The sequence below is a fragment of the Pipistrellus kuhlii genome, unplaced genomic scaffold (assembly GCF_014108245.1).
Source record: "Pipistrellus kuhlii isolate mPipKuh1 unplaced genomic scaffold, mPipKuh1.p scaffold_m20_p_13, whole genome shotgun sequence".
NCBI lineage: Eukaryota > Metazoa > Chordata > Mammalia > Chiroptera > Vespertilionidae > Pipistrellus > Pipistrellus kuhlii.
The window spans coordinates 7,151,494-7,177,234 of record NW_023425438.1 but is presented as its reverse complement, the minus strand read 5'-3'; the positions used below and the strand labels follow the sequence as shown (position 1 = coordinate 7,177,234).

General features: G+C 39.1%; 2 protein-coding genes and 1 long non-coding RNA gene across 8 annotated transcripts; 1 reads left to right on the top strand and 2 right to left on the bottom strand.

The window, feature by feature from the left end:
• Window positions 1-1,188: 1,188 nt before the first annotated feature.
• Window positions 1,189-6,991, top strand: CEBPZOS (CEBPZ opposite strand). 4 transcript variants are annotated; one of them, XM_045580517.1, is made up of 7 exons: window positions 1,827-1,870; window positions 2,054-2,090; window positions 2,571-2,574; window positions 3,425-3,544; window positions 4,933-4,977; window positions 5,609-5,693; window positions 5,832-6,991. In XM_045580517.1, the coding sequence occupies exons 4-6, from the start codon at window positions 3,430-3,432 to the stop codon at window positions 5,689-5,691; spliced, it is 243 nt and encodes an 80-aa protein (XP_045436473.1). In that variant the 5' UTR covers window positions 1,827-1,870; window positions 2,054-2,090; window positions 2,571-2,574; window positions 3,425-3,429; the 3' UTR covers window positions 5,692-5,693; window positions 5,832-6,991. The 4 variants fall into 4 exon arrangements, with proteins under 4 accessions (XP_045436472.1, XP_045436473.1, XP_045436471.1 ...); XM_045580516.1 differs by lacking the exons at window positions 1,827-1,870; window positions 2,054-2,090; window positions 2,571-2,574 and adding an exon at window positions 1,189-1,257 and having other exon boundaries at window positions 3,429-3,544; XM_045580515.1 differs by lacking the exons at window positions 1,827-1,870; window positions 2,054-2,090; window positions 2,571-2,574 and adding an exon at window positions 3,056-3,297 and having other exon boundaries at window positions 3,429-3,544; window positions 6,722-6,991.
• On the bottom strand, window positions 2,068-3,683 carry LOC123652205. Its single transcript, XR_006741377.1, has 3 exons — window positions 3,425-3,683; window positions 2,571-2,574; window positions 2,068-2,090 (listed from the first exon to the last, which is right to left on the bottom strand). It is a non-coding gene; the product is annotated as an uncharacterized LOC123652205 (long non-coding RNA).
• Window positions 5,535-25,741, bottom strand: CEBPZ (CCAAT enhancer binding protein zeta). Of its 3 annotated transcripts, XM_036434743.2 has the most exons (16): window positions 25,537-25,738; window positions 21,665-23,169; window positions 19,439-19,670; window positions 18,723-18,906; window positions 17,053-17,141; window positions 15,615-15,668; window positions 14,798-14,900; window positions 14,621-14,689; window positions 12,953-13,019; window positions 11,793-11,893; window positions 11,062-11,119; window positions 10,597-10,790; window positions 10,222-10,311; window positions 6,419-6,480; window positions 6,231-6,312; window positions 5,535-5,872 (listed from the first exon to the last, which is right to left on the bottom strand). In XM_036434743.2, the coding sequence occupies exons 1-16, from the start codon at window positions 25,690-25,692 to the stop codon at window positions 5,733-5,735; spliced, it is 3,186 nt and encodes a 1,061-aa protein (XP_036290636.1). In that variant the 5' UTR covers window positions 25,693-25,738; the 3' UTR covers window positions 5,535-5,732. The 3 variants fall into 3 exon arrangements, with proteins under 3 accessions (XP_036290636.1, XP_036290637.1, XP_045436469.1); XM_036434744.2 differs by lacking the exon at window positions 10,222-10,311 and having other exon boundaries at window positions 25,537-25,740; XM_045580513.1 differs by lacking the exons at window positions 5,535-5,872; window positions 6,231-6,312; window positions 6,419-6,480; ... (1 more) ...; window positions 10,597-10,790; window positions 11,062-11,119 and adding an exon at window positions 11,136-11,300 and having other exon boundaries at window positions 25,537-25,741.

Genomic DNA, 25,741 nt, shown 5'->3' with positions numbered 1-25,741 from the left:
GTTTTGCAAAGAACGAAACAAATGGTAATCAGAAGGGGCAATATCAGGAGAATATGCAGGTTGAGGGAGAACTTCCCATTCCAACTGGCGCAGTTTTTCAGCAGTGATTCTTGCAGTATGCGGTCGTGCGTTATCGTGAAAAATTACGCCCTTCCGATTAATCAGCGCGGGTTCTTTTTCTCTTAAAGCTTGGGCTAACCTTTCCAATTGGGCACTATACACTGCACTTGTAATGGTTTGGTTAGATGGTAAAAGTTCATAATGAAGAATTCCTTTAAAATTCCACCAAACACACAACATCACTTTTTTCGCATGCAAGTCAGGTTTTGGCGTGGGCTGCGGAGCCTCATTTTTGTCCAACCATTGAGGCCGCCTTTTCAAATTAACATACAGCACCCATTGTTCATCTCCGGTAACAATTTGCTCTAAAAACGGCAAACGGTTTTGACGAGAGAGGAGCGAACTGCAAATTGTGACTCTTTGATTACGGTTGTTGTCGGTCAACTCATGAGGAACCCATTTTCCAAACTTTTGGACTTTGCCAAGTGTACGCAATTGATTGGAAATTGTTTTTTTGTGAACAATTTAAAGTTGTTGCAAGCTCTTGTTGGGTAATTTGAGGATTTTGCACCAAAAGAGCTTGAAGAGCTTCTTGATCAAAATTGGACACACGGCCTCGACCACTCTTGTCATCTAACGAAAAATTTCCCTCGCGAAATTTCTCAAACCAACGCTGGCATTTTCTGGCGCTAACTGCATCTTGACCAAGAGCACTACAGATGTTTTTTGCAGCCTCACTTGCTTTTCTTCCTAATTGGAACTCGTAAAGCATGCAGTGCCGAATATGCTCTTCATCCGCCATCTTCTTAGCCCTAGTTTTGCAACAAAAACCAAACCAAACACAAACTTTTTCAAGCAAAACTTGTTAATTGCACTTCACACATTCTGTAGATACCACGTGTTTGAAGGTTATGTCAATACAAGTCAACGCCAAGCAAGATTTTAAACAAATGTTAAAAAATGACATTAATTATTACTAGACCTGATATATTAGAAAAAGAAAAAAGAAAAAAGAAAAAGATAGGCTCCTAGCAAAGAACAATGAATGCTAATTTACGTCTTGGGGGCGGGGCCAGCGCCGATAGGGGCGGGGCCAGATCTGGGGGCGGGCCGAGAGCAGGGAGGGGCGGGGCCTGCGCCGGGGGCGGGGCTGTGCCAGCCCGCACGCAGGCGCAGCTCCTAGTGCAGGGGCCTCAGGTAAGACCGCGGGGCGGGCGCCAGCTGGGGAGTACGGGAAGTTTTTTTTTTTGGGGGGGGTCCCCTCGTTATGCTGAGGACACTCGGGGGTCAGTGCCTCCCCGCTCAGGCCGCCGCACTGACCGAGTGTTTCCGGGTTGCTCGGCGACCTGGGCCCCGCGGCGGGCCGGGCCGGGCGGGCGGCGCAGGCCGGCTGGAGTGCCCTGAGGTCGCGGGGCAGCCGGGGCGCCCGGGCAGCTGGGCGGCCGGTGGGCGCTGCGGGCTCCGGGGATGCGGGGCTGAGGGGGCTGAGGTTCGTGGTAGCCGGCCTGGGGCCGCGCGGGCTGCCGGGCTTTGGGGTGGGAGCCTGGAAGGTTGTGGCCGAGGAATCTTGCCCAACAGCTGGAGTCTAGAATCCAGACTGGGGGCCCTGCTGCCGGCGGGGTGCTGCCTGGACATACCGAGCCGAGCCGTGCAGATGCCCAGCTTTGGTGCACAGATGAGGGGTTCGGGATGCCACATGGAGCCTGGGCTTAAGCTTGTGTGCCTCGTGTGACCACAGCCCCGTGTGACCGCAGCCCCGGCCTTCTCTGAGCCCCCTGGAGGAAGCTTTCTTTGAAACGTCACCTAAGTTTAAGGTGACCAGACGTCCCGATTTTTAACAATCTGTCCCACAACCCGCGGCGTTTTTAAAAAGTCCCAATTTCTTTCCAAAAATTGGGACTTTTTTTTTAAAACGCCGCGGGACGCGGGGACAGATTGTTAAAAATCGGGACTGTCCCGCCCAGAGCAGGACAACTGGTCACCTTACTAAGTCCCAACCTTCTCAAGAAGCTCGTCTGCTCTTGTTTCTCCTCCGCAAGTTAGTGACCTAACTTCATTGTGGACAGCGTGCCTTTGGGGTCTTTATCTAATGGGCTTTATTGGTGGCTACAACCTGAAGCTGAGGGGCTTGCCATGTAAAACGTGTTTGTACACACACACACACACACACACACACACACACACACACACATATATATATATATATGAGAGGCCTGGTGCACAAAATTTGTGTGGGTGGGGAGAGGGGTCCCCCTCAGCCCAGCCTGCACGCTCTCCAATCCGGGACCCCTTGGGGATGTCTGACTGCCGGTTTAGGCCCGATCAGAGATTGGGCCTAAACCTGCAGTTGAACATCCCTCTCCCAGTCCTAGACCGTTGGCTCCTAAACCCTCACTTGCCTGCCTGCCTGGTCACCCCTCACTGCCACTATGTGCTGGCCTGATTGCCCCCCTCCCCTCCCCCAATCCTGTTAGCCTGGTCACCCCCAACTGCGCCCTTGCAGCCCCCACCCCTCTGGCCTGGTCGCCCCACTCAGCCTGTTCAGTCGTTTGGTTGTCCCTCACTAACCCCCCTATGGGCCTGGTCGTAGGCAACCATATTGTGAGGGTGTGAGGGTTAATTTGCATATTGCCTCTTCATTATATAGGATTTTCAAGAAAGGTGAATGATTTATTATATTGTGTTTTTGGACTGTTTGAACCTTTAACCTCACTCTCTTCAACAAAACAAAATGACATTTTACTGCAATTCCTTACACTGAGTCTGGCAACAGGCAGGCTGTTTTGTTCTTTTCACCCCTTCAACATTAAAAATATGAGAGTACCCATGAGGGCTTACTTCCTGACAGTAATGTACGGCATTGTAGTGAACAGCAAAACAACTCTCCTCACCCACTCACCTGCCTGATGATTATAAGTTGTTTTTTTTCTTCTTTCACTTCCCCTGCTTTTTTTTGGGGGGGGGGGGGTAAGGATAGTAAAGTTTTAATCTTTTAGTCCCCAAGGATCACATTATCAAAATGAGAGAAGGGAATATGGGGGTGGGGTGGGGGGGAGAGACACCTGATAAGGATTTTAGTAGGATACTACAAAGGTAGGGCATTTAATTACCTCCCCACCCTCAGGTGTGTGAAAAGGAGTCCCGAGTGAACGGAGGAAAGGCGAGACAGTGAGCTAGCTGAGCTGGGGCTGCAGAGTATTAGAGAACATTCCATCTGCACAAAGGACCGAGAACAAGGTGACAAAGAGCACACTCAGGACAACAGCAAAACTAAGATAATCACACTGGGAATGGGGTTATTTTTGTAGAAGTGGCATTGCGTTTTAATACGCTCGTTTTGGTTCACGTGTATTTGTTGTTAAACTCAGGATGGGCCGCCCTCTGGAACCACTGGCAAAGAAAGTCTTTAAAGGAGTGTTAGTAGCCGAATTAATGGGCGTCGTTGGAGCATACATTCTGTTTAATAAGATGGACACAAGCCAAGGTAATAATTCAGAAGTGCATGTTTTATAGAGGGGTATAGTTTGCTAATGCCTTTTAGGTGCTAAATGACAGAGAAACCGCTTCTTCAGATTCAGGTCCTTAGGCATTTTTATGGCCCAAGGGGAAACTAGGTGTTGATTATTGTAATGATTCTTAACTTCCTCCTAAAAAAGCTGTTGCAGACCAGGGAGTATGTTTCACACTCCCCTCGTTTTCCCAGCGCAGGGGTGGGGAAGAGAGCTAGTGTCCTTGGTCAGGCTTGGTGTGGGAGCACAGATGTAGCAAATGCACCTCCCTGTTTGGCAGGCTGAGAGGAACACAGCCAAACTGTCAAAGTAACCAGTTTCTTAGGCATGCAGTTCTCATCGGTACCTGGCACTGAAAACCTTTTCAATGCTCTGGCTATTAAAGTGCTTTGACCTACTGTGGGGTGAAATTCTGAGAGCTGACAAAACTTTATTTTTTCAAGTATGTTTTCACTTTTTCAAACGGTGACCTCCTGGTTCATGGGTCGACACTCAACCACTGAGCAACACTGGCAGGATTCACAAACTTTTAAATTAGGAAGTGCTGCTTTTGCTTTTACTAAAGCAGGGAATAGCGACTCCTTGTGGTGGCCATCTTTGAAAGCTGTCATTTGTTTTATTAAAAAATACTTCACCAGAATGGTTCCACGATGCTATTGGATATTCACTCTATGCTTTTGTTTTTAATCCTCACTCTAGGATATTTTCCCCCATTAATTTTTAGAGTGGAAGGGAGAGGAAGACAGAGAAACATCAATGTGGGAGAGGCACATTGATTGGTTGCCTTCCACACTGGCCCCCATTGAACCCTAGGGTTGACCTACAGCTAAGGTACATGTCCTTGACCAGAATCAAACCCAACACCCTGCAGTGTCCAGGCCGATGCCCTAACCGCTGAGCAAAACTAGCTAGGGCAGTCTCTATGCTTTTAAACTATAAGGGTATAAAGGAAAACATCCAAATAGAATTTAAAAACCAATTAAGTTTAAGATCAACTTAAAAAACTGAGTATTGTACAGTCTTATTTTTAATTCTAAAACAAGGTAAAATTGCACCCATAAAAATAATTTATAAAGTTACATAAGAGAATTACACATTAACATTGAAAACTTGCCTTTAAATACCACTTTTAAGTAAATTACATGATATATGTAGGTCAAAATGTTAAAACTTCAAAATAACTACGGAAGCCTATATGCAAGTGCAGTGTAGACCCAAAAGGATATATTTCCTGTATTACCAGGACCTTAACAAAAATTTGTAATCTGTGTGATCCCTACTTTATACACCCTAAGGTTAAAATATGGCTGCATATTTTAATATAAATCTCTAATCATGCCTAATTTAAAAATTTTTTCATCAGATTTTAGGCAAACAATGAACAAGAAATTTCCCTTCATCTTGGAAGGTACGTTTCAGGAAACCTGTTCATCTTATAGGTATTTATAACTTTTCTCTTAATTAAAAATAAAACTACAAAAAGACGTTTTCAGGTAATCTATATACACTAAATAGTAATTTCTTTATGATTAAGGGCGAAATGACTTATTTTGTGATGTTAATTTTAAAAATATATTATTCATCCCTATTTTGGCTCCTGAGAACAGAGTAGAGAAAATTCTCACCTAGAGTTATCCAGATGAGAGCAGTTAGCCCATGGGCTGGATTTTTAATTCTTCCAGTGGTTAAGAATGTAGACTATGGATGAGTCATACCTGAGGTGGCGATGGGAGTCAAACCACAGCTTAAAGTTTAAAACCAATCACAGGTTTGCTAACATCTTGGAGCTATTTCTTTCTCTGTCAAGTAGAGATGATCATACCTATTTTACCAATTGTTATAAGGATCAAACGAAGTAACATTATGTAATCAGCACAGTATCTGCCTAATAAATAGTGTTCATTACAATCATCAGTACAGGTTCTAGAGCTTCTACAGGAAATACCAACAAGAAGGGAAAAGAAGTTTATTTTGCAATAGTGTTTAGTTTTAATATTTTTACATGATTTTATAAATGACAACTATTTTTTAATTTATAGTTTATTACAAATCCATTGAATATTCTGGAATATATGGAGTCAGAGAGCAAGATCAAGAAAAATGGTTGAACAGCAAAAGTTAGGAGTAAGTACAATCTGAATTTATAATTTATTTAGAAAACACTCATTTTCTTTGCTTTTTAATTTTTTGAGGGGTTTTTGGCCTCTTCTTTTTGAAACTTTTCTTTTTCCTGATGATACTTTTCACATCTCTGTTGTGTAGCCAGTCATCACGTTCGGCCTCCCATCTGAGCTGTTTGAGGCCTTTGGGGGAGAGAAAGATGAACACACCACACTGTAGCCTTTTGGAGGCCCCAAAGAATATCCTGCTGAATCACAGGAGCTGCTGGTCTGCCTGCCAGGGTCTACAGCTGTTTTCCAACCACACTGCAAACCCCCTGCTTATGTGTAACTTTCCTTCTGCATTTAATGTCAGAGATTACTGTTTTATTTATAAGAGACCAGGACAGGAAAGGAACAAATGCTCTAAAGATTTTATTTCCCCTGAACCCTTTTTACTGGCAAAAACCAGAAGCTAGTAACTATGAATATCAGAAAAAATTAAAATGTGTAAAAAGCATTTAAAAAGTCACTTAGCAAAAAAAAAATTCAAGTTACTTACTTGCATTATCTTTGTTAGCCATGGCATTCATGCCAATGTTGTCAAACTTGGATCCCATGTTTTCATCCAATAGGTGGCCAAACTTAAATAAACAAACAAAAAAAGGGGTGGGGGAATACATTTATCAGAAAACTTAAAACAATGTGGGATAGCTAACTTCTTAAAGTAGTACATTCATTACCCTTTACCTCTTCAGCAGATACAAATAGGTTGGGGTCACTAAAATTCCTTTTCTTTTTCTTCCTGGGTCCTAAAAGAAGTATAAACCTAGATTAAATTTTAAAATCCAATGATTTTGGAAAAAAATAAATCTTTCAATATGACTTTAAAAAAATTTATATTAGGGATAAAATACAAAATTTGCAATTATTTTCTAACACCATTAGGTAGCTGTACTTACACAGATATGTACTTAAAAGTTAGTATATACTATTTTTTTAAAGTATCCTAATAGAATTGTTCAGATGATTTTCTGTCTTTTTGTCTTTCAGATTTGGTCACTGATCACTGTTTACCCTATCTTATAGTATTAGGCATGAATAAATTTCCAAAGGTGACATGGATAGATTTTGGAATATTAAAAGCAAAACGTAAATTCTAATTAAGCCAGAGCTTTTATTTTTTGGACTAACTGTGAAGAAATTTATGGAAAGTATGTTTATTATGTTATAAATAAAGTTTTCTTTACACCACTCAAAATAGAATGGTTCTTTAAAAAAAACACCTATAATTCTGGATATGTAAACTTTTCAAAATAGATAGAGTAAAACATCTATTTTTAATACTTAAATTTTAATTCACACATTTAAAACCCCAATATCTAAAACTATATTAACTAGAAATAGTTTTCATCCATTTCCTGAAGTAATATTATCCAATTTACATCTTTGACATCAATGTATCTGGCACTATTAGAGTCACTATTTAAAAAAAAATAAAAATAAAAAAATATATATATTGATTTCAGAGAGGAGAGGAGAGGAGAAAGATAGAAACATCAGTGATGAAAGAATCACTAATTGGCTGCCTCCTGCATATCCACACTGGGGATCAAGCCCACAACCTGGGCATGTGCTCTTGCCTGGAACTGAATCTGGGACCAGTCAGTCTGAAGGTCGACGCTCTATCCACTGAGTGAAACTGGCTAGGGTTAAAGTCACTTTTTTAATACAGCTGTACTAAGAAATAAAATTTGTCATAAAATTCAGTTGTTTTAAGAGTATAATCCAATACATTTCAGTTAATTTACAGTTATTCAGCTGTCATCACAATGCAATTTTAGAATATTCCCACAAACTCCAAAAGATCCCTAGTGTCCATCTGTAGTAACATGACCCCTCCCATGAAGGCTTTGCCTTTTCTGGCTATCTGTATATATATAAAACCCTAATATACAAAAAGACCAAATGGCAGAACCACCAGTTGCTGTGACGTGTGCTGACCACCAGGGGCGCATGTGGAACATGGTGGGCATTGGTAGCAGGCGGGATGGTGGAACAGAAAAGTGGGAGTTTCAGACCAAGGCGGTTGCGCCATCATTGGGGCGAGCCTCTGGAGGTTACTAAAAATTCTTTGCTCCTTTGCACTGTGGTCCCTCCACCCCCTGCTCCTAAAGGGCGATCGGGGCCCTTGCACTGCTGCTTGCACCCGCTGCTGGCGCCAGCCCCAATCGCTCTGTGCCATCAGCAGGAGTAGGGCTGCCGACATATAGAGGTCGGGCCGTGGCACAGAGGATGGGCAGAGACCTGCCCCTGTGCCCACCACAGCCTCGTGGCTTACAGTTCCTTTCAAGGTGCACGAATTTGTGCATTGGGACCCTAGTTTTATATAAATGGTTTTCTGAATCTGGTTTCTTTCCCTTTCTCATAACAAATTTGAAGCTCATCCATATTATACAATAGCATGTTCCGCCACTCCATTCCATTTTACTGTTGAATGCTATTTCATTACATGGCTATACCATATTTTTACTATCTAATCATTAGTCAATAGACATTGGGCTGTTTCCACTTTTTGGCTATTATGAATAATGCCGCCATGTACAAGTCTTCACGTGAATATACCAGAGTCACTTGTGATAAAATAGCTTCTAGAGTAGGGGTGTCGAACTCAATCAGAGAAGGGGCCAAAATCTAAAATCCAGCCTAAATCGCGGGCCAAATGGTTTACTGAACAGTCATAAACTGTCATTGTGATGGAAACGCAGCGGAGTGCAGTGATGACAGCGCGGTGCGGGCCACATTGCAAGGCCTGGCGGGACAGATTTGGCCCTCGGGCCTTGTGTTTGACACATGTGTTCTAGAGCATTTTACCTTAATTTTTATCCAAGTGAAATGTATGTTATATTATTTAATTGTTCACAATACTATTATTGAATATTTTATGTTAGGCTAAAATGCTTATTAGCATAGGATTAGGAAAGATTTTTCCCCCCATTCATCTTATAGGTACAGATCTATAACTTCAATTGGTAAACAATTCTGCTGCACTGCCTTCTTAAAGTTTCCTTAACGTTTGATTTTCCTTAAGAATATCCAACATTTGTAAATTAAGGTGGAGCCCTCAGGATCAATAAGTCTGAAATTCCTTTGCTTCTTTTTTTGTTTTAATCAATTCTATCAGGTATACTTTAATCAGCATTCAAAACTTTTACTGAGATTCTTTCAGACTATTGTCTTCTGAAAACTGTACTGATCATTAAAAAAATAAGGTTACTGAGAGAGTATCTTTTAATGACAGGCTCAGTAGGACTTGTTTTAAAGCAACATTTATTTCCTGTGAGATGATTTTGAGGAAAACTTTGTCTTATATTTGAGCACTTGGCTACTATTAATGTGACCTTACAGTACTCGGTTGAAAACGAAGTGTTGAAGATATTGTAATTTAAATATGTACCAGGTAAATCAAGCTAAGTAAGAGGACTGATTGTTAGCAGTATTTGAAAGAGCTGATAGAAATTTTGTAGGCATAAAATATCTGACTACTACCAATATATAGTTTTTATTATTTTTGATATTTATTGTAAAAATATTTAATGTAAAAAGTTTTAAGTATTTCTCAATTTTAATAAAATATTGTTTTGTTTTTAATTTTGCAAATCTATTTTTATTCATCAGTACCAGTAAACAGAAGTTAGAGAGGCAAAGGTGAAAAAAGCACAATCCTGTGTTTTCCTTTTGTAAGATTTTTACTTGACTTTCAGAGACAGAGGAATAAGAGGGAGAGAAATATGGATGTGCGAGTAAAACATCAATCAGCTGCCTCCTGCATACCTCCCAACAGGCATCGAGCTGGCCCTGATCAGAAATCAAACTGGCAACCTTTTGGTGCAACCAATTGAGCCACACCAGCCAGGGCGCTTGTATACTTACCCACAGAGTTATGGGATACAATATTTATTGTATGATTGCTGTCTATATTTGTATCCCACAATATTTATTGTATGATTGCTGTCTATATTTGTATCAAAAACTGAAGGTGATGATAGTACTTTTTTCTTTTATTAGTACCTTAAAAGTGCTACTTTAAAATAACGTTATGATATACTTAAAAGAATTTCTATCTGTTTTATATTAGATATTTGTGAGATTAGAATTGTCTTGACAAGGCAGTAAGGTGGCAGATCTCATAAAAAAGGAAAATAAAATTAATAAAGAGTATAGATTTTCAGAAGAGTCAAATGGCAAAGAATAAGATTTAGTTGAAAAAGGCAAAAGGTATCTATGAAAAACCTGAAAAACCAGAGCTTACATATAACTGAATGGTTAAAACAGAAATCATCTAGAGATATTTAGATGTAAGAGAAAAGAATTCAGGAAGAAAAAGTAATTAAAGGTGTATGTAAGATAACTTCCACATAAAAATGTTACTCTCCATTATAAAAGTAATTGTACTACCAAAAATTGAGAGAAATTAATTAAAAAAAAACACAAGTAATAACTTTCTTTTGCACACTGCTTAGGTTTCAAAGGGACTAAATGCATTTTCTTACCTTGAAATGATTCAGCAAAGTCAAAATCATTTGCACTTTTCCTCTTGCTTTTATTAGAATTGACTTTGGAGCTCACTTCATCATTAAGGTCTGTTACCAAAAAATGTGCTAGTAAGTAATTTAAAAGCAATAGGACTGCTATAGAGTTATGCTAAATGATAAATATTAACTTTTAGAAAACACTAATTACTATTTTAACATTAAAAAAGGCAACTGTGGTGATTTGGGGGGAGGGGAGAGGTGGAAGAGGGATAAATAGTGTTGGAAAAATTTTTAAAAAGGAAGCAACATAACAGCTCAACAGGTATATCACAGGCATACTGAGGAAGAAACGAAGATCTAGTTTGTTTCTGTCTTAATTTTTGAAATGCTTACCTTGACTGCCCTCACTCTCATCATCCAACACATCCATGAATGTTCCTCCATCTTCATCAATTTCAGTAAATTCTTCATTCATGCTTCCTAAAGAAACTTCATCATCATCTAAGTTATCAAGGTCATCATCACTATCTTCTGAATCTTCATCTTCGGGCTCACCCTTGGCTCCTTTTGCTTTCTTTTTCACGTTGCTGAAGAAAAACAACAACTTGTAAGGTAAAAGAGGATGGTTTTCTAAAATGTGGCTTGGTGCCTACCAGAGGTATTAGGCTATTAACAGGTTTAAAGGAGAGTTACAGAAGGCTCAGAGCCTTTATTTAATATACTAATATGCATTATAAAAGATCCAGAATAAAAGTAATGGATCCATTTCCCAAGTTTATTAATACCACTACTGTTCTGAGGGATCATTGGGAAATGCTGAGAAAACAGTTAAAAAAATATTGAAGAAATGTATTTTACCCAGCAAAATCAAGATCATCCTTCCCAGAGGTGAAACAGTTATCATCTTCAAATGTATCTGCCAGATAACAATATATGAAGTGTGAGATATAGCAAAGAAGACCAGTTGACATGTCTTATTTTTTAATTAACAGTCATGATGCTTCTGTTTATGACAAAAACCAAAATAAACCTGTGAATATTCTGGCCTTAATTAAATTACTCAACTAAAAAGGGTTCCAGTTAATTTCAGCTTGTTCCTACAGTTTTATAGGAAGGTAAATATCAAATAAATATTTAGCAACTGCTGTCCTTTTTACTCCATGCAACTATTTAAGCCTACTCAATGTAAGCCTTTCTAATTTCCCATGTTTCCTGTTTCAGTGTAAATCTTAATTAAAATTTTCTAGCTCTGTGGAGTATAAAGATAAAACAGAGTAAGTAGTAGACTATTGCTACCAATAATGCAAGGCAGTTAGTAACAGTAAAACTTCTATAGACTTGGCTTTAAGAATGAATATGCTCAGGTAAATATAACTTTTTTCCCCCTCCACAAATTGTCAAAGAACAATCACATGTTTTTCTGCAGCAAATGTGGGTGAATTATCATTATCTCCCCAAATATATTTTAATCCTTCACTGTGATCTGCATGGTATTCTTAGTTAAATAAATTTTTTAAACTAAGGTTACTTCTACAATTAATACTCCATGGTTCTATAAGTAAATAGTAATAAATTATTTTACAAATTACCAATCATCTTTTCAAATTCCTCATCATCCACATCTTCTATACTTTCTTCATCTGCATCCCGTTTTTGTTTCTCTTTAACAATAGCAACTTTTTTATAATACCTAAAATAAAATTCATGTTACATCTTTAATAATTTTACTAAAGAGCCCACTTTATTATAATCGAAGAACTTATTGGTCAGTCACCAAAACAAGTGTAAAAGCTGTTAACTCAGATATAAATGACTAAAATTTGTATTTATTATAGAAATAAGTTTTGAATTTTGCAAAAACAATTGGTAACCTCCAAAATGTGAAGTTTAAATTACAAATATTTAGGTTTAGTACTTCATAGAAACACCTCAACTCATCTTAATTGAATGGCATATGTAAAAAGTTGTTTCAGGGTCAACCCTGACGATAAAAGTATTAGAATATTATAAATGCGGCTGACCTCTATTCACAATATTTTATCAGACCTATTGTCATCATGAGGTGCAGCAAAACAGCATTTTGCAGATGGGATCGTATGCTCAAAATTCTTTACGTAAAATGTTTAAAAAAGCAAATCAAATCAAGCTGAGTCAACCAACCAGGTAATAGTTCCTTTACTACTGCAAGGCATCTATATATGCAGTAGAGACCCGATGCATGAAGATTCGTGCAAGACGGGCCTTCCTTCCCCTTCCTGCTGGCAGCGCCTTCGCTCCAGCTGGAGGAGCCTCTCCGCTCTGGCCCGGAGCCGCCCTTCTGCCTTCCCATCTGCCCAGAGCGGCTGGGGTGGTGCGGAACACCCCACCCGACCCCAGTCGCTTGGCAGCTGTGTATGCAAATTAACCCGCCATCTTTGTTGGCCCCTCCAGCCTCCGCAGTGCTACTGAGCAGCCGCGGTGGCAGGTGCAGAGGGGCCAGGATGAGCGACAGTGAAGCAGCGCCCCTCCAGGCTTGGGCTCCTCCCTGGCCACCTCCGCTTCACGCACTGCTACATCCCCTGAAGGGTCCCTGGTTGAGCGAGGGCACAGGTCAGGCTCAGGGACTCCACCAGTGCACAAATCCATGAACCAGGCCTTTAGTATGCATATAATGACCTTCAATATTTCCCAGGTTGGCCTATGTTAACAAAGCATTTTATGGAATCTAAACATTTAAGTTCTCCAAATGAAACTGTATTAAGTATATTACCTATAAAAAAATATTTCATCCACTGGTATTTGGCTCTCTTCTTTTGCAAGGAACTCCTTACTGTTCACTAGAAAAATTCAGTTAAAATTTTAATTTATTAAAGCAATCTTTTTTTATGTTATTTAAGCTCTTAAGACTGAATATAATCATAATGTCTTAAAATGTTAAGGAAGTTGGTCAGAAGGGATCCTAGAGTGCAAAAAAACAATCTCTGGAAAAGTCTGTGTGGAGGAGACCCAACATATGAAACTGATGATCAGCTAGAATGAAAAGTTGGCAGTACTTAGCCCACAGGACATCACAGTGAAAGGACAGGTCTCTAATTGTCCTCTAACTGCCTCCCAGGTCTGAATTTCAAGAGACATAAAAACTCAGAGTTCTTTTAATAATTTTTTAAACTTGCCATTTTCATCTCAGAAAAATGATAATGCCTGTCATTCTGGAAATAGGAAGGAAAGACAAACACAGAATTCTCCATGATTTTACTTAACACTGAGGAAACTAAAAAACAAGATTAAGGAACTATCGATACAATGATGTTAGTTTTCCCTCGTCAGAATAAAACTTTATGACTCATCTTAAATAAAAGGGAATTAGGCTTCTAATTCTAACCCTATTGAAGTTTGGGTAAGACTTTTCACACCTCTGGACCTCTGGGAGATAAGTCAGTTGGAAATGATTTATTAGGTGTATTTTCACCATAGCCTTTGGACAAAAAGGAGTTGGGATCTGATATGCAAACAAATGACAACTCGGAATAGAAAAACAAAGAATTAGATCCTAAGATGGATCCACTAAGTTAACATGATGCTTTATGACAGAACTTTCTGCTAGCCCATATTAAGACTTAAGGTGGTCTAACTGTAAAAGATGGTAATTACCTATCTATATACATAAAAAGCTAAGCAACCCTTCGACCAGCTGATTGGCTAGTAGCTATGATGCGCACTGACCATCAGGGGGAAGACGTTCAACACAGGAGCTGTTGAGCTGCAGTGACCTGGCAGTGGCAGTTTCTTGGATGATGCACCCCAGAACCAGAGAGAAGAACCACCCTATCACAATTCGGGACCCCTCGGGAGATGTCGAAGAGCCAGTTTTGACCTGATCCCCGCAGGCCAGGTCAAGGGACCCCACCTGCCAAAGGGACCCCGCTCACTTTGCAGGTGCGGTGGCTGGGGCGGGACTGTGGCTTTAGGGTGTGTCTGCATGTCTTGCCCAGTCCTGCCCTGCCGCCCACCTTCTATTTAATTTCCTTTTAATTGGCATGAATCCATGCACCAGGGCGCTAGTATATATACAGGGGTGGGGTATCACAGATAAAGCTATAGATGATACAAAAATGGAAAAATATTGATAATTTTTAAAGGTGGATGGTTTTTGGGGGCTGGGGAGTTGATCATACTATTTATTTATTTACTTATTTTGGATATGTTTGAAATTTTGTGTAATAAAGTTAAAAAATAAAAGGCCCAGACACAGTAGACTTAAGAAGGCCTACACATTCTTGGGAACAAAAGATGGATAATGTCTCTGGTGCTTAGGTTTTATTTTGTTAAAGTGCAGCAAAGAATAACACAATTTGTTTGTTACTGACTTGTACTATAAAGTAAGTTTCAACTGTTCAGGATTTTATAAATTATTAAAAAGTATTTTATAAGTACTTACCAGCAAGACTACGAATATCCTTTATAAAATGTTTTCTTTTTGGTTGCATCACAACACTATCTGTATTTTCTGAAATGTAAAATCAAGAGGGTATAATGTAAAACCTAGGTAGTTCCGTGCTCATATTTATTAAACATCAACAGCAAAAACAGAATGATTCATCAAATAGAAGCATACCTTTGCCTTTATGTGGCTTTGGATTTCGGTATACAAATCGATCCAAGAATCTCATTAGTGTGAAATCCTGCAGTGGGTCCCCTGAATATTGAATATAATTTCCCTGAAAGGTGAGGGGAATTTCAGGACTTAACTTACATTTATTTACACACACACATACACACACACACAAGCGCGCGCTTCCAGGTAAGAATAAAAGAGAAAAATACAAGCATCTATATAGAAGGCACAAATCTGCAATAAATAACTTTAAATGTTTCTCTCATGCACATTTTTTTTTTTCTTATTCCTCACCTGAGGATATTTTCACTGATTTTGAAAGACAGAGAGGGAAACATCGATAATGAGAAACATTTATCAGTTGCCTCCAGTATTTGCCCTGTCTGGAATCGAACCCACAACCTATCAGTGTAAGAGACAACATTCCAACCAACTGAACCACCTGGCCAGGGAACATGAAAATTAAACACATACTCATACAATTTCTATGATGCACTAATAATTATATAAATAGGTAAGTAATATTAATATTATAGGCTATCTAACCATTAACCAGAAACCTAAACCTTAAGTGACAAATAGGAGAGGGCAATCTTTCTCTAGGAGAAAAGCCAGAATGTAAATCCTGTACTTCCATTCATCTAACAGAGGAAAGTCTTAACTGCTGTTCTGTATTAAGTCATTGCTCCTTTATAACAGCAGACAAATGTATATGAATTTATCTGGAGGAGAAAATACTGCATGGCCAACTTACTATCTAAAACTAGATTACTTAATTTTTTTCTTATATCATGTCTTTTGAATATTTTAGACTTACCTGAAGGATAGTTTTTGCAAAAAGAGCCACAGAAGGATGAAAATGTTCAGATAACTAAAAAGAAAAAAGTGAATGAGGTCAACTCTTACTACAATTATAGATTTAAGAAAACCTAAAGATTAAAAAAGGTAATACATTAGAAAAGTGAGTCTCAAAATTTTGGTCTCAGGGTTGCTTAATATACTTAAAAATCAAATACCTGAAGAGCTTCCTTAATATAAGGGGGATATACCTATTGTTATTTACTTTACTAGAAAGAGAAACATTTAAAACATTTATTTAGTTTAAAGTAACAATAAACCTATTACATAATAATGTATCTTATGGAAATTATTTTTAAGAGTGAATATTAGTGAGAAGGGCAGCATTATTTTAGTTTTGCAAACTATCTAATAGAATACGATGGATTCTCACATCTACTTCCATATTTCCTGTTACTTTAGTTGAGATATATGAAGAAAATCTCGCCTCATATAGATATATAGTTGGGAAAAGGAGGATTTATTAATAGGCTTTTACATAATTGTGGATTTTCTTCATGCTTAAGACAATGTCTCCCAAATACCCAGACTCTTGTCCTTGAGAGATGAGACAAGTTTCCTACTTAGGTATGCACACAGAACATTAAAAACAAATGTATCGTAGGGTCAAGACAATAAAAATCAACATTTTTTCTTTCTTTGTCATTCTTACATGATTCTGGGTTTTTAAAAATGTGCAGGTATATGGCAGTAAAGAATATAATATATATGAGTATAGCTTTGTGCTATTAATTGTGCTAAGGCATCAACAGTTTTATCCATCATTTCTTTTACATCATCAGTACCACTGTCAACACAGTGACAAAGGTAAATATGTCCTGGTATCAGTATGAAAGTAGTTGTGACCTTGCAGACTTGCTGAAAAGGGATTAGGGACCCACATTTTCAGAATCACTATATAGGAAGACACTTATTTGCTTTACATGAGAAATCACAGGTTATTAAAAATATGAGGTACTCTTACACATTTAAAAAGTAACTTTATTTGCAAAAAGTACTTTCATCATAAAACTTTTCAGGGTTATCTAATGCAAAAGGCAAAATTTAACTATTTAAAGAGCTATTATATGCAATAATCTACCTAAAAAAAGCAAATCTTATAGCCAGGTACCATATCATCATTTTGCATGCACATTATTTAAGATTTTCTATACGTGAAAGCACATGGTATAAATATGGAAAATTAATGTTTAACAGAGGCAAAAGAAGTATGTATTAAAAAGCATTCCAGCTGTGTGACATACTTCAGATTGCTTCCTTATAATAATTAACTCAAGTCTAAATAACAACTATATTTATTAATTTGCAAGAAAAATGGAAACTTCAAGGTGTTAACAGATCCATAAGGACAGATATATAGCATAAGTGAATTGAAAGACAAATTGAAATTATTTTACCTTTTTGAGTTCCCAAAAACTTGTGTTTTCAGCTCCACAGAACAAAGGGTTTCTACTGAATGGATCATAAGTGTTTAACTGTTTGCCACCTGAGAACCAAAAAAAGAGTATTTCTCAAATGCTTTATTCCTAGCCCAAGATATCAGTAAAGCCACCATCTTTGATGTTGTTACCAACAGATATAATTTCCAACATTCTTAATTAGCCAGGTATCCCCCTGATATTAAAAACTTCAAGAATCTATCTTGGTACCCAAGCAGGCATTTGCTATTGCATTAAATCAGGCAGCATGTTCATCCCAACTCCTAAAAGATGCCTCCAAAACTTTGCCCTTTTTCAAATAAAAACAAAAGGTGCCTATTCTGGATCAACTAGGTCAAGATAGTAAGTAACCTGAAGATGAAATAAGGTTTAAGTCTTTTTGAATGTTAGAGTGCTCTAAATATTTGTAATTTAATTATGCCCAGAAATAATTAAATTCACTTGGAACAAATTTTATATTTTCTTCAGGTATTCAGAAGCTTGGGATTAAATAATTGAAAAAAAGGGATTTTCAGAACACACTATGAACTGCCTACTCATCATCCTTCTAACGTTATTCTCAGTTTAGCCTTAAGACAACTGATGGATTTCTTTTAAAAACTTTCCTAATGGCTACCAAACTTTTTATACTTCAGAGACAAACTGAAATTTGGAGAGAAAATAATTTGACCACGAGTCCCACAACAAGTTTGAAGAAATAGGTCTGGCGAATTTCTTAATCCTCAAGGCTAGAATTCACAGCCTCAAATGAAGAGACGACGTTTCTAAGATTTCTTTTGGCCCTAGTATTCTATTAATAGACTTAACTTTAGCTTGTGTATGTATATGGAAAACCTCAAGTTATCTCACAGTTTTTATTCCTAAAAAATTACCTGTACAGGGTGAATATGATGTTCAAACAAAAGAACCAAAACTGATACATAATTCACAATATCTAACCAAACACTTGTTAATAAATCAAACTTTCATGTACACATATTGGATATCTTCATATGTGTTCTATGTTTGAGGCTAAAAAACTTTAAATATACAGATAAAGATTAAGAAACTAAAACTGGTTTGAAGGAATAAACTTGACATTAACAGCTAAAGGAGATATATTGTATACCTAACATGTCCACAGTTTTTCCACTAAATCTTTATAGCTCCAAAGGTACTTGCTTTAATTTCTACAATTTCAATAACTTAGAAATGCATATTTACTATCTGTAGTATTATTAATAAATTACCCACTATATTAAAAATGTACTTCCAGCTGAAACCAATTTGGCTCAGTGGATAGAGCTGCAGACTGAAAGGTCCCAGGTTCGATTCAGGTCAAGGGCATGTACCTTGGCTGTGGGCACATCCCCAGTAGGGGGTGTGCAGGAGGCAGCTGATCGATGATTCTCTCATTGATGTTTCTAACTCTCTATCCCTCTTTCTTCCTCTCTGTAAAAAATCAATAAAATATATTAAAAAAAAAAAAAGTACTTCTAAAGTCTTCTGAGGTTATAAGAGTTCCCATTTTTAAGAAAGCAATACTAAGGAGTTCTAAAACTGTATATTAATTTCTAGTAAGATCAAAGGGGAAACCAATTTCCTCATTTAAAAATTCAAGGGAATAATTTAATATTAAAAAAACTTGCCTTTTAAATTATCCAAGTGTACCCAAGATGCAGACTCTGATTTTTTTGTTTCCATATGAGTTTTAGACACAGTTTCTTCTGTCTCAACTTCTTTCATTGTGCCTGCTTCTTTATCTGCATCAGTGAATGTTTCTATGTCTTCATCATCTTTTATGTCAATAAAATTTTCTTCATCATCAGATTCCTGAAAAAGTGGTTTAATTAATCTGAGTCAATCAACTGGAAGTCTGTATTCAATTTTTTTGGTGAGATAGTTTTGAAGAAGAGTCGATTATTGCAATTCTGGTGAAACATGAAAGTTCTATCAGTGAAATTTAGATGGAGAGGGGACCTATCCTTCCCTGAGACTCTGGGACTTTATTACATAAAAACATTCGGGCCCTCAAACAAATTTCTGACGTGTTCTAAATAACCCTATCAAATAGATGTTACTATGTTCATTTCACAACAGAGGAAACAGGTTTAAGAGATCTGCTAGCTCTATAACCATCTATAATTACCTCCTATTAATGCAGTTTAGTGTAGTGTGATTTATTAGGAGTAAAGGAATCAAGCAATATGTCCACCTAGTAAACTGTATACCTGGACTTGAGTTCAGATCTGTCCCAACTGAGATGCTCCAGACAACTAAGGAAGTTACTGTCATCGAAGCAAAGAAGAAAAACACCAATCTATCTCAGAACCCACTCAGTTTAAAAAGCAGTTGTAAAATATACCGGATGATCAGTTAGTTGACTCCTTAACCCTGGTTTTGCTTTCAGGATCTCAGACACAAGATACAAAGCTCCACATATGAATGGTGGCATCTGCTCACAAGTAACTTGAAGTAACCTCTTCACAAAAGCCTTCACCCTACGCAACACGATGTCAGCTTTCAGAGACTTGTACACAAGGTTAAGAAACATGGCTTGCTTTGAACATGTTAATAACCCTGGATCCAACATTTTCCTGTAAAACAAAAGGAAGACCAACTGTTTATGTATAAAACATTTCTACAACCAGCAGCCACATATTAGAGGAAATTAGTAACCTCATCTTAGTTAGGGATAACTTTCCTACTTATTTTAGATCAAGAGACCACTTCTGCCAAGAGGTAAAATGCAAGTCAGTGACCAGGACAGAAAGAACCATGATGGTAGGGGTGAGGGAATCACAGAAAAAGAGACACTTTTTTTCCTTCTTTTCCAAGTAGTTCGTCATACTCTGGACTAAGAGGGCACAGCCCTAACAGTATAATTTTTTCTTAGATTCAGAACCACGCATGAAAAGCCAATCCAAGACCAAACAATGAAAACTGACCTATGAAAGCAGTGGACTAAATCTGGGTTCTTATCCTTGTATCTACTGGGTAGGTGACCAAAAGCAGCCTCCTCCACATGGTTCTAGTGAAGACCATTACTAGTTTAGAAAATTAAATTGTGAGGCCTTCAGAGACTCTCTCGTCCAATACACTGTGTAACAGCCTTCCATACGTGCTATTCTCTTTGCCCAGAATGTTCTTCCCAACTGTCGTAATATCTAAATCAGGTTCCTCTATTATTTCCTTTTTAAAAAAAAATATATTTTATTGATTTTCAATAGAGAGGAAGGGAGAGGGACAAAGAGCCAGAAACATCAATGAGAGAGAAACATTGATCAGCTGCCTCCTGCACAACCCCTACTGGGGATGTGCCCGCAACCAAGGTACATGCCCTTGACCGGAATCGAACCTGGGACCTCCTCAGTCCGCAGGCTGACACTCTATCCACTGAGCCAAACTGGTTAAGGCTATTATTTTCTTTATCAGTCCCATGTTTACCTTCATAGCTTAATACACTGTTACCATTTTCTCTTTTTCCCTCCAAAGTCCAATGAACAGGGAGTGGGCCTGTGTTATTCATTGTTGTAACCTCAGTGCCTGGCACTTATATTAAGTGCTTGATATTTATTGAATGAATAAATGGTTCATTCCATAGCAAATGGCTATGAAACATATCTAGTAATTGTGGATTATTTACTCTCTCACTAGGAACCTAACCTAATTTTGGACAAAAATTTATCAGAAAAATCTCTTTACCTATAGCTGAAATCTGCTCATGTATAATTTCCAACCGTTATTTTCCTATTGCCATTTGAAGTAACACATAATAATCTAGCCACAAGCAAAAAAAGCAAAGTAAGTGGAACTAAAGGAAACAATCAACAAAATAAAAAGACAACCTATGGGAGAAAATATTTGTAAACCATTAACCTAATAAAGGGTTAATATATAAAATACATAAGGAACCTCATAGAATTCAATAGCAAAAACAAAACAAAAAACACAATAACAAAAAAAAAACACCCACAAAAAACTTGATAGTGGGCAAAGGACCCGAATAAACATTTTTCCGAAGACAAATTGCCAACATATATGTGAAAAGTTGCTCAACATCATTGATCACCAGAGAAATACAAATCAAAACCACCCCACACCTGTTTTGATGGCTATTATAGAAAAAACAAGAGGTAACAAAACTTGGCGAGGACATGGAGAAAAGGAAACCTTTGTACACTGTTGGTAGGAATACCAATTGGGACAGTCATTACGGAAAGACCTCGAAAAATTAAAAATAGAGCTGCCACATGAACCAGCATCCCCATTTCTGAGTATATAGCCCAAGGAAATGAAATCAGTACTTTGAAGAGATATCAGTGGTACATATTAGATGCTTTGTGTATTTTTTTTTGTATTTTAACTTTTCAAAATAAAAAATAACAATGTTTTCAAAGCATGTAACATAGTTGTCCAACAGAAAAACAAAGATGAACTTACTCCAAGTTAGTGAGTAGAGAGTTGCTATTCTATTCGTTACAATCCAGTTAAGTCTTTCCTTTTTTTTTTTTTTTGGGGGGGGGGGCCCTTCGTGAACGGTAAGATTACCTATTCCTCACATTCACATATTGGCAGGGTGTGTACTTACCTGTATAATGCTGCATAATATCGATTCGATATTGTCTGCTGAGAATTCATTACTTGGAAAAGCAACATTAAAGCCTGCACACTGGTATTAAAATTCACAATGTGCAGCACTTTAAACAGCGTATCCACCTGCTCCCTCACTTTGTCATCACCCGTCTGGGCATAAGGGTAGGCCCTGTTCACTCCTGTCAAAAGGGCACTAAGCATTTTTGATTCAATATCCTTTTTCTTGATACAAGACCGAAAAAAACAAAAATAAAGAGTTATTAGTTTGTTTGCCAGTTCACTTTCTTCATGGGAGAGGACCATTTGATTTAAAAAGCAAATTGCATAATACTGTGCTTTGGAGCTGATATTTGAGCGAAAGAGCAGCCGTTCCACTTCCCCGCACACGATGCCTTTCATGTTGGGGTGCTTACAGAGCAGCGTCTCCAACAGGTGGGAGGCCTTGGTGGCTATTCTGTTCTGAGGGTCGCCCAGTTTGTTTACCACCTGCACCAGAAGAGCTTTTTCTTCCTCAGGTTTGTTACAAAGGAGCTCATGAGCCACTGAAAGGGCTCGAGTTTTGGTGGCTACTAATGAATCATGGCTTAAAGTTTCCAAGACCTGCACAAATTCAGCCACTAAGTGTTTCAGCTGGTGTTCAAAATACCACAAGATGAGCCTTCTGTCTCTGGAGTCCCTGTTGCCGCTGGACAACTGCTCCAGTTTGTCGAAAGGATGCTGGCTGAAGACCCGCAGTTTCCGGCTGTCCGGCAAGAGGTCCGTGATGAGTAATTCTTTGAAAGTGTCCAAAGCCATGAGGCACTGCTGTTTGCTGCCCTTCTTTTTCACAAGGTTCACCAGAGTTTCTACAAACTGCAGCGTGTGGACAGCATCATCCTGAATGAGAAGAATCATAGCTGCCATCCTGTCGCCCAGGGTCCCCGAGGACACAATGGCCTTCATCCAGGTTGAAGAGGCTCCCTTTTGATGATTCGTCTTGTTTTTGAATACATTAATTTCATGCTCATACAACTTCTGAGCCAAAGTTTTGTACTTAGACACAACCTCCCGAGGCTGGGGCTCCAAAGAATACTCATTGCTGTACTCCAGGTCGTACCATTTGCCTCCAGGCTTCAGTAACAGTGCTGGTCTCTCAACGAATTCAAAGATGTCCTGTTGTTTGTCTTTCTTTGTTTTTGGTACAGGGCTACTGTTCTCATCAGAATGTTGTTCTGGTCTCTTCTTATTTTTCACCTTACTGACTGATGTCCTTTCATTTTCGGCTGCATTTTGCTTTTTATTTTTATTATCTACTTTGGTTATGCTTGCCTTTTTGTTGGTATCTTCTTTGTTGGGTGGTTCATCTTCTGCGATGATGAAAGATTTTGCATACTTGGCCAAGTTCAGATTTTGGATAAATGCTTCCAATTCGCCTTGCTGAAGGTCATCAATTGCTCCTTTTTTGCCTCCATCCACAACTTCCTCATTCTCATCCAAAGCAGCGAGCATAAGGTAATCTTGCTGCATAAAAACATAAATTTAAAAATAAATTATAAGTCCAACAGTTTAGTTAAAACTTCAAAAGTTAATGTGAACCTGTATCTTTGAAATCAAAGTTGTCTCGTATTGCCTGGGCTCTCAACCTACACCAAAGTAAATACTTGACAGAGCAAAGATTTAAACATAAAAAATAGAAACAAGAATTAGAAAAAACCCCACAACATAATTTAAAAAAATTTCCAGAGTAGGGCAAACCTTTCCAAATTTGACATTAGGGGCCATAAAGAAACGAATGGGTAAATTTGTCATTCTCTCACACACAGAAGATAAACTATAAATTGGATAAAAAACTGGCAACTTATGCCACAGCAACTGGGCTTAATAATTAATATAAAAGCTGATACACATCAGTTATGGAAGTAACAACCCAATAGAAATACGTGCAAAGGATATAAACAAACAGTTCATGGGGGAGGAGGGAAGCGGTTCTTTTAAAATACAAAAAGATGCTCAGCCTCACTAACACTTAGAGAAATTCAAATTAAAAACAATAATGCATCCATTTTTTAATCTGTCAGAGCAAAGATAAAATCATGACAGGTGTTGTCAGGGAAGGGGGGGGGGTCACTTTCCTACATGGCTGATGGGAGTATAAGCTGGCACAACCTCAAAGAAGGGCAATGTGCCACCTTCAATCAAAACACATAGGAGCACACATCCTCTGACCCAGCAGTTCTGTTTCCACAAATTGTGATTACACGAAACTTACAATATGGAAATAGATAGGTATTCATGGTTACATACCGAAGCACTATTTAAAACAGTGAAATATTGACTTACACATATGGAAATAGATAGGTATTCATGGTTACATACCGAAGCACTATTTAAAACAGTGAAATATTGACTTACACATATGGAAATAGATAGGTATTCATGGTTACATACCGAAGCACTATTTAAAACAGTGAAATATTGACAACATAAGTACCCACAATAAATGACTGACAGAAAATGAAAACAGACATAGTGATTTATGCAGGCATTAAACCAATGACACAGAACTTTACATTCTGATATGGAAGGATCTCACAGATAGTAAGAAAAAAGGATACAAAATATTCTAGATATAACACAGTACCTTCTATGTAAAAAAAAGTACATGCACATTTATTTCCTTGGAAGATACAAACAAGAATTATTTAAAAAAAAAAAAAAAAATAGCCGAAACCGGTTTGGCTCAGTGGATAGAGCTTCGGCCTGCGGACTGAAAGGTCCTGGGTTTGATTCCGGTCAAGGGCATGTACCTTGGTTGCCGGCACATCCCCGGTAGGGGGTGTGCAAGAGGCAGCTGGTCGATGTTTCTCTCTCATCGACGTTTCTAGCTCTCTCTCCCCCTTCCTCTCTGTAAAAAATCAATAAAATATATTAAAAAAAGAATTATAAAAATATTGCTTCATGGAAAGTAAATTGCATGACTGGAGCTAGAAGTGGGAAAAAGACTTCGCCGTGTATCCCTTCCTTGAAGAAACAGAACAAAATAACCCTTCTGTAGCACGTGCATCTGTGACATTCTTAAAAATCAAATTCAACTCGAGCACAGAGCAAACGGTGCACCTGCTCCTGTAAGGTGCATTTCTCCTGCCTCCATCCCACCCTTTCACTTTAATAGAAAGTAAGCCAAATTGTCCAATGGTTTCGACACACTCGGGGTAAAAGCCTACCCTCTCACCCCTCTGACCTCATTTCTTACTACTCGGCCCTCACTTCTCTCGGCCTCCGCTACACTGACATTTCCGTTATTCATGACACATGGCTCAGTCCTCTCCTCCTGGAATTCAGGTTTTCGCTCATACACCTCAGGGATTTAAAACCGTGCCGCCCCCTCTCACTGTGCACGTCCTCCTTCCCGGTTTTATTTTTCCCCGCAGCACTTTGCAGCGTCTGACATTCTCTGTACCCAAAGGCCTGGCGGCGGTCCCCTTCCCACCATCGGGATGCGAATGCCAAGGACGCGCGGAGCTCCCCGAGTGCGCAGCGAGCGTGTGCCGGCGCTCGGGGAGACCCCAAACCTCCCCCACCCCGGGGCTCACCACGCGGATGCCGCGGGGTCAGGACCAACCACAAGTCCGCCTCCGGACCCCACGGAGCGCCGTCCGATTTCGCCAATAAAGTGGGAGGGTCGCCTGCCTTCTGAGGCGACGGCATCAACACGCCAACTTCGCCTTTTATCTTGTAAAGAAGCGGCGCCGGGAGCGCACAGAGCCCTCCCCGAAGCGAGGACCCGGGCCCGGGACTCCCTCCCGCCCCGCAGCCCCGGGAACACGAGCGGGCCCGCTCCCCGCGCCCCACTCCGCTCCCGCCTCCGGGAGGTCCAGGCCCCACTACCTTGGTGCCTCCAAGCCGCAGCACTTCCGCCATGGAGAACCCATCCTCGGCGTCGTTATCGTCCTCGTCGTCGTCCTCGTCCGAATCTCCCATCCTCCCGTCAGCGCCCCAGGGCCGCTCGGCGTGGAACTCCAGAGGCTTCTTGGCGGCCGCCATGGTTCAGCAAAGCACGCGCGGCCTGTGACTGGGCTCCTTCCGGTTTCCC

Bases quoted from the DNA above. Each gene is read 5' to 3' on its own strand.
- CEBPZOS (XM_045580516.1), top strand. From the start codon at position 3,430: ATGGGCCGCCCTCTGGAACCACTGGCAAAGAAAGTCTTTAAAGGAGTG. The intron at 3,545-4,932 runs GTAATAATTCAG...TTTTTTCATCAG, and splicing joins TAAGATGGACACAAGCCAAG to ATTTTAGGCAAACAATGAAC. The intron at 4,978-5,608 runs GTACGTTTCAGG...TTTAATTTATAG, and splicing joins ATTTCCCTTCATCTTGGAAG to TTTATTACAAATCCATTGAA.
- CEBPZ (XM_036434743.2), bottom strand. From the start codon at position 25,692: ATGGCGGCCGCCAAGAAGCCTCTGGAGTTCCACGCCGAGCGGCCCTGG. The intron at 18,907-19,438 runs GTATATTTTACA...CCACTTTTTCAG, and splicing joins GTCAACTAACTGATCATCCG to GAATCTGATGATGAAGAAAA. The intron at 14,690-14,797 runs GTATGCTTCTAT...TTTACATTTCAG, and splicing joins AAAGCCACATAAAGGCAAAG to AAAATACAGATAGTGTTGTG.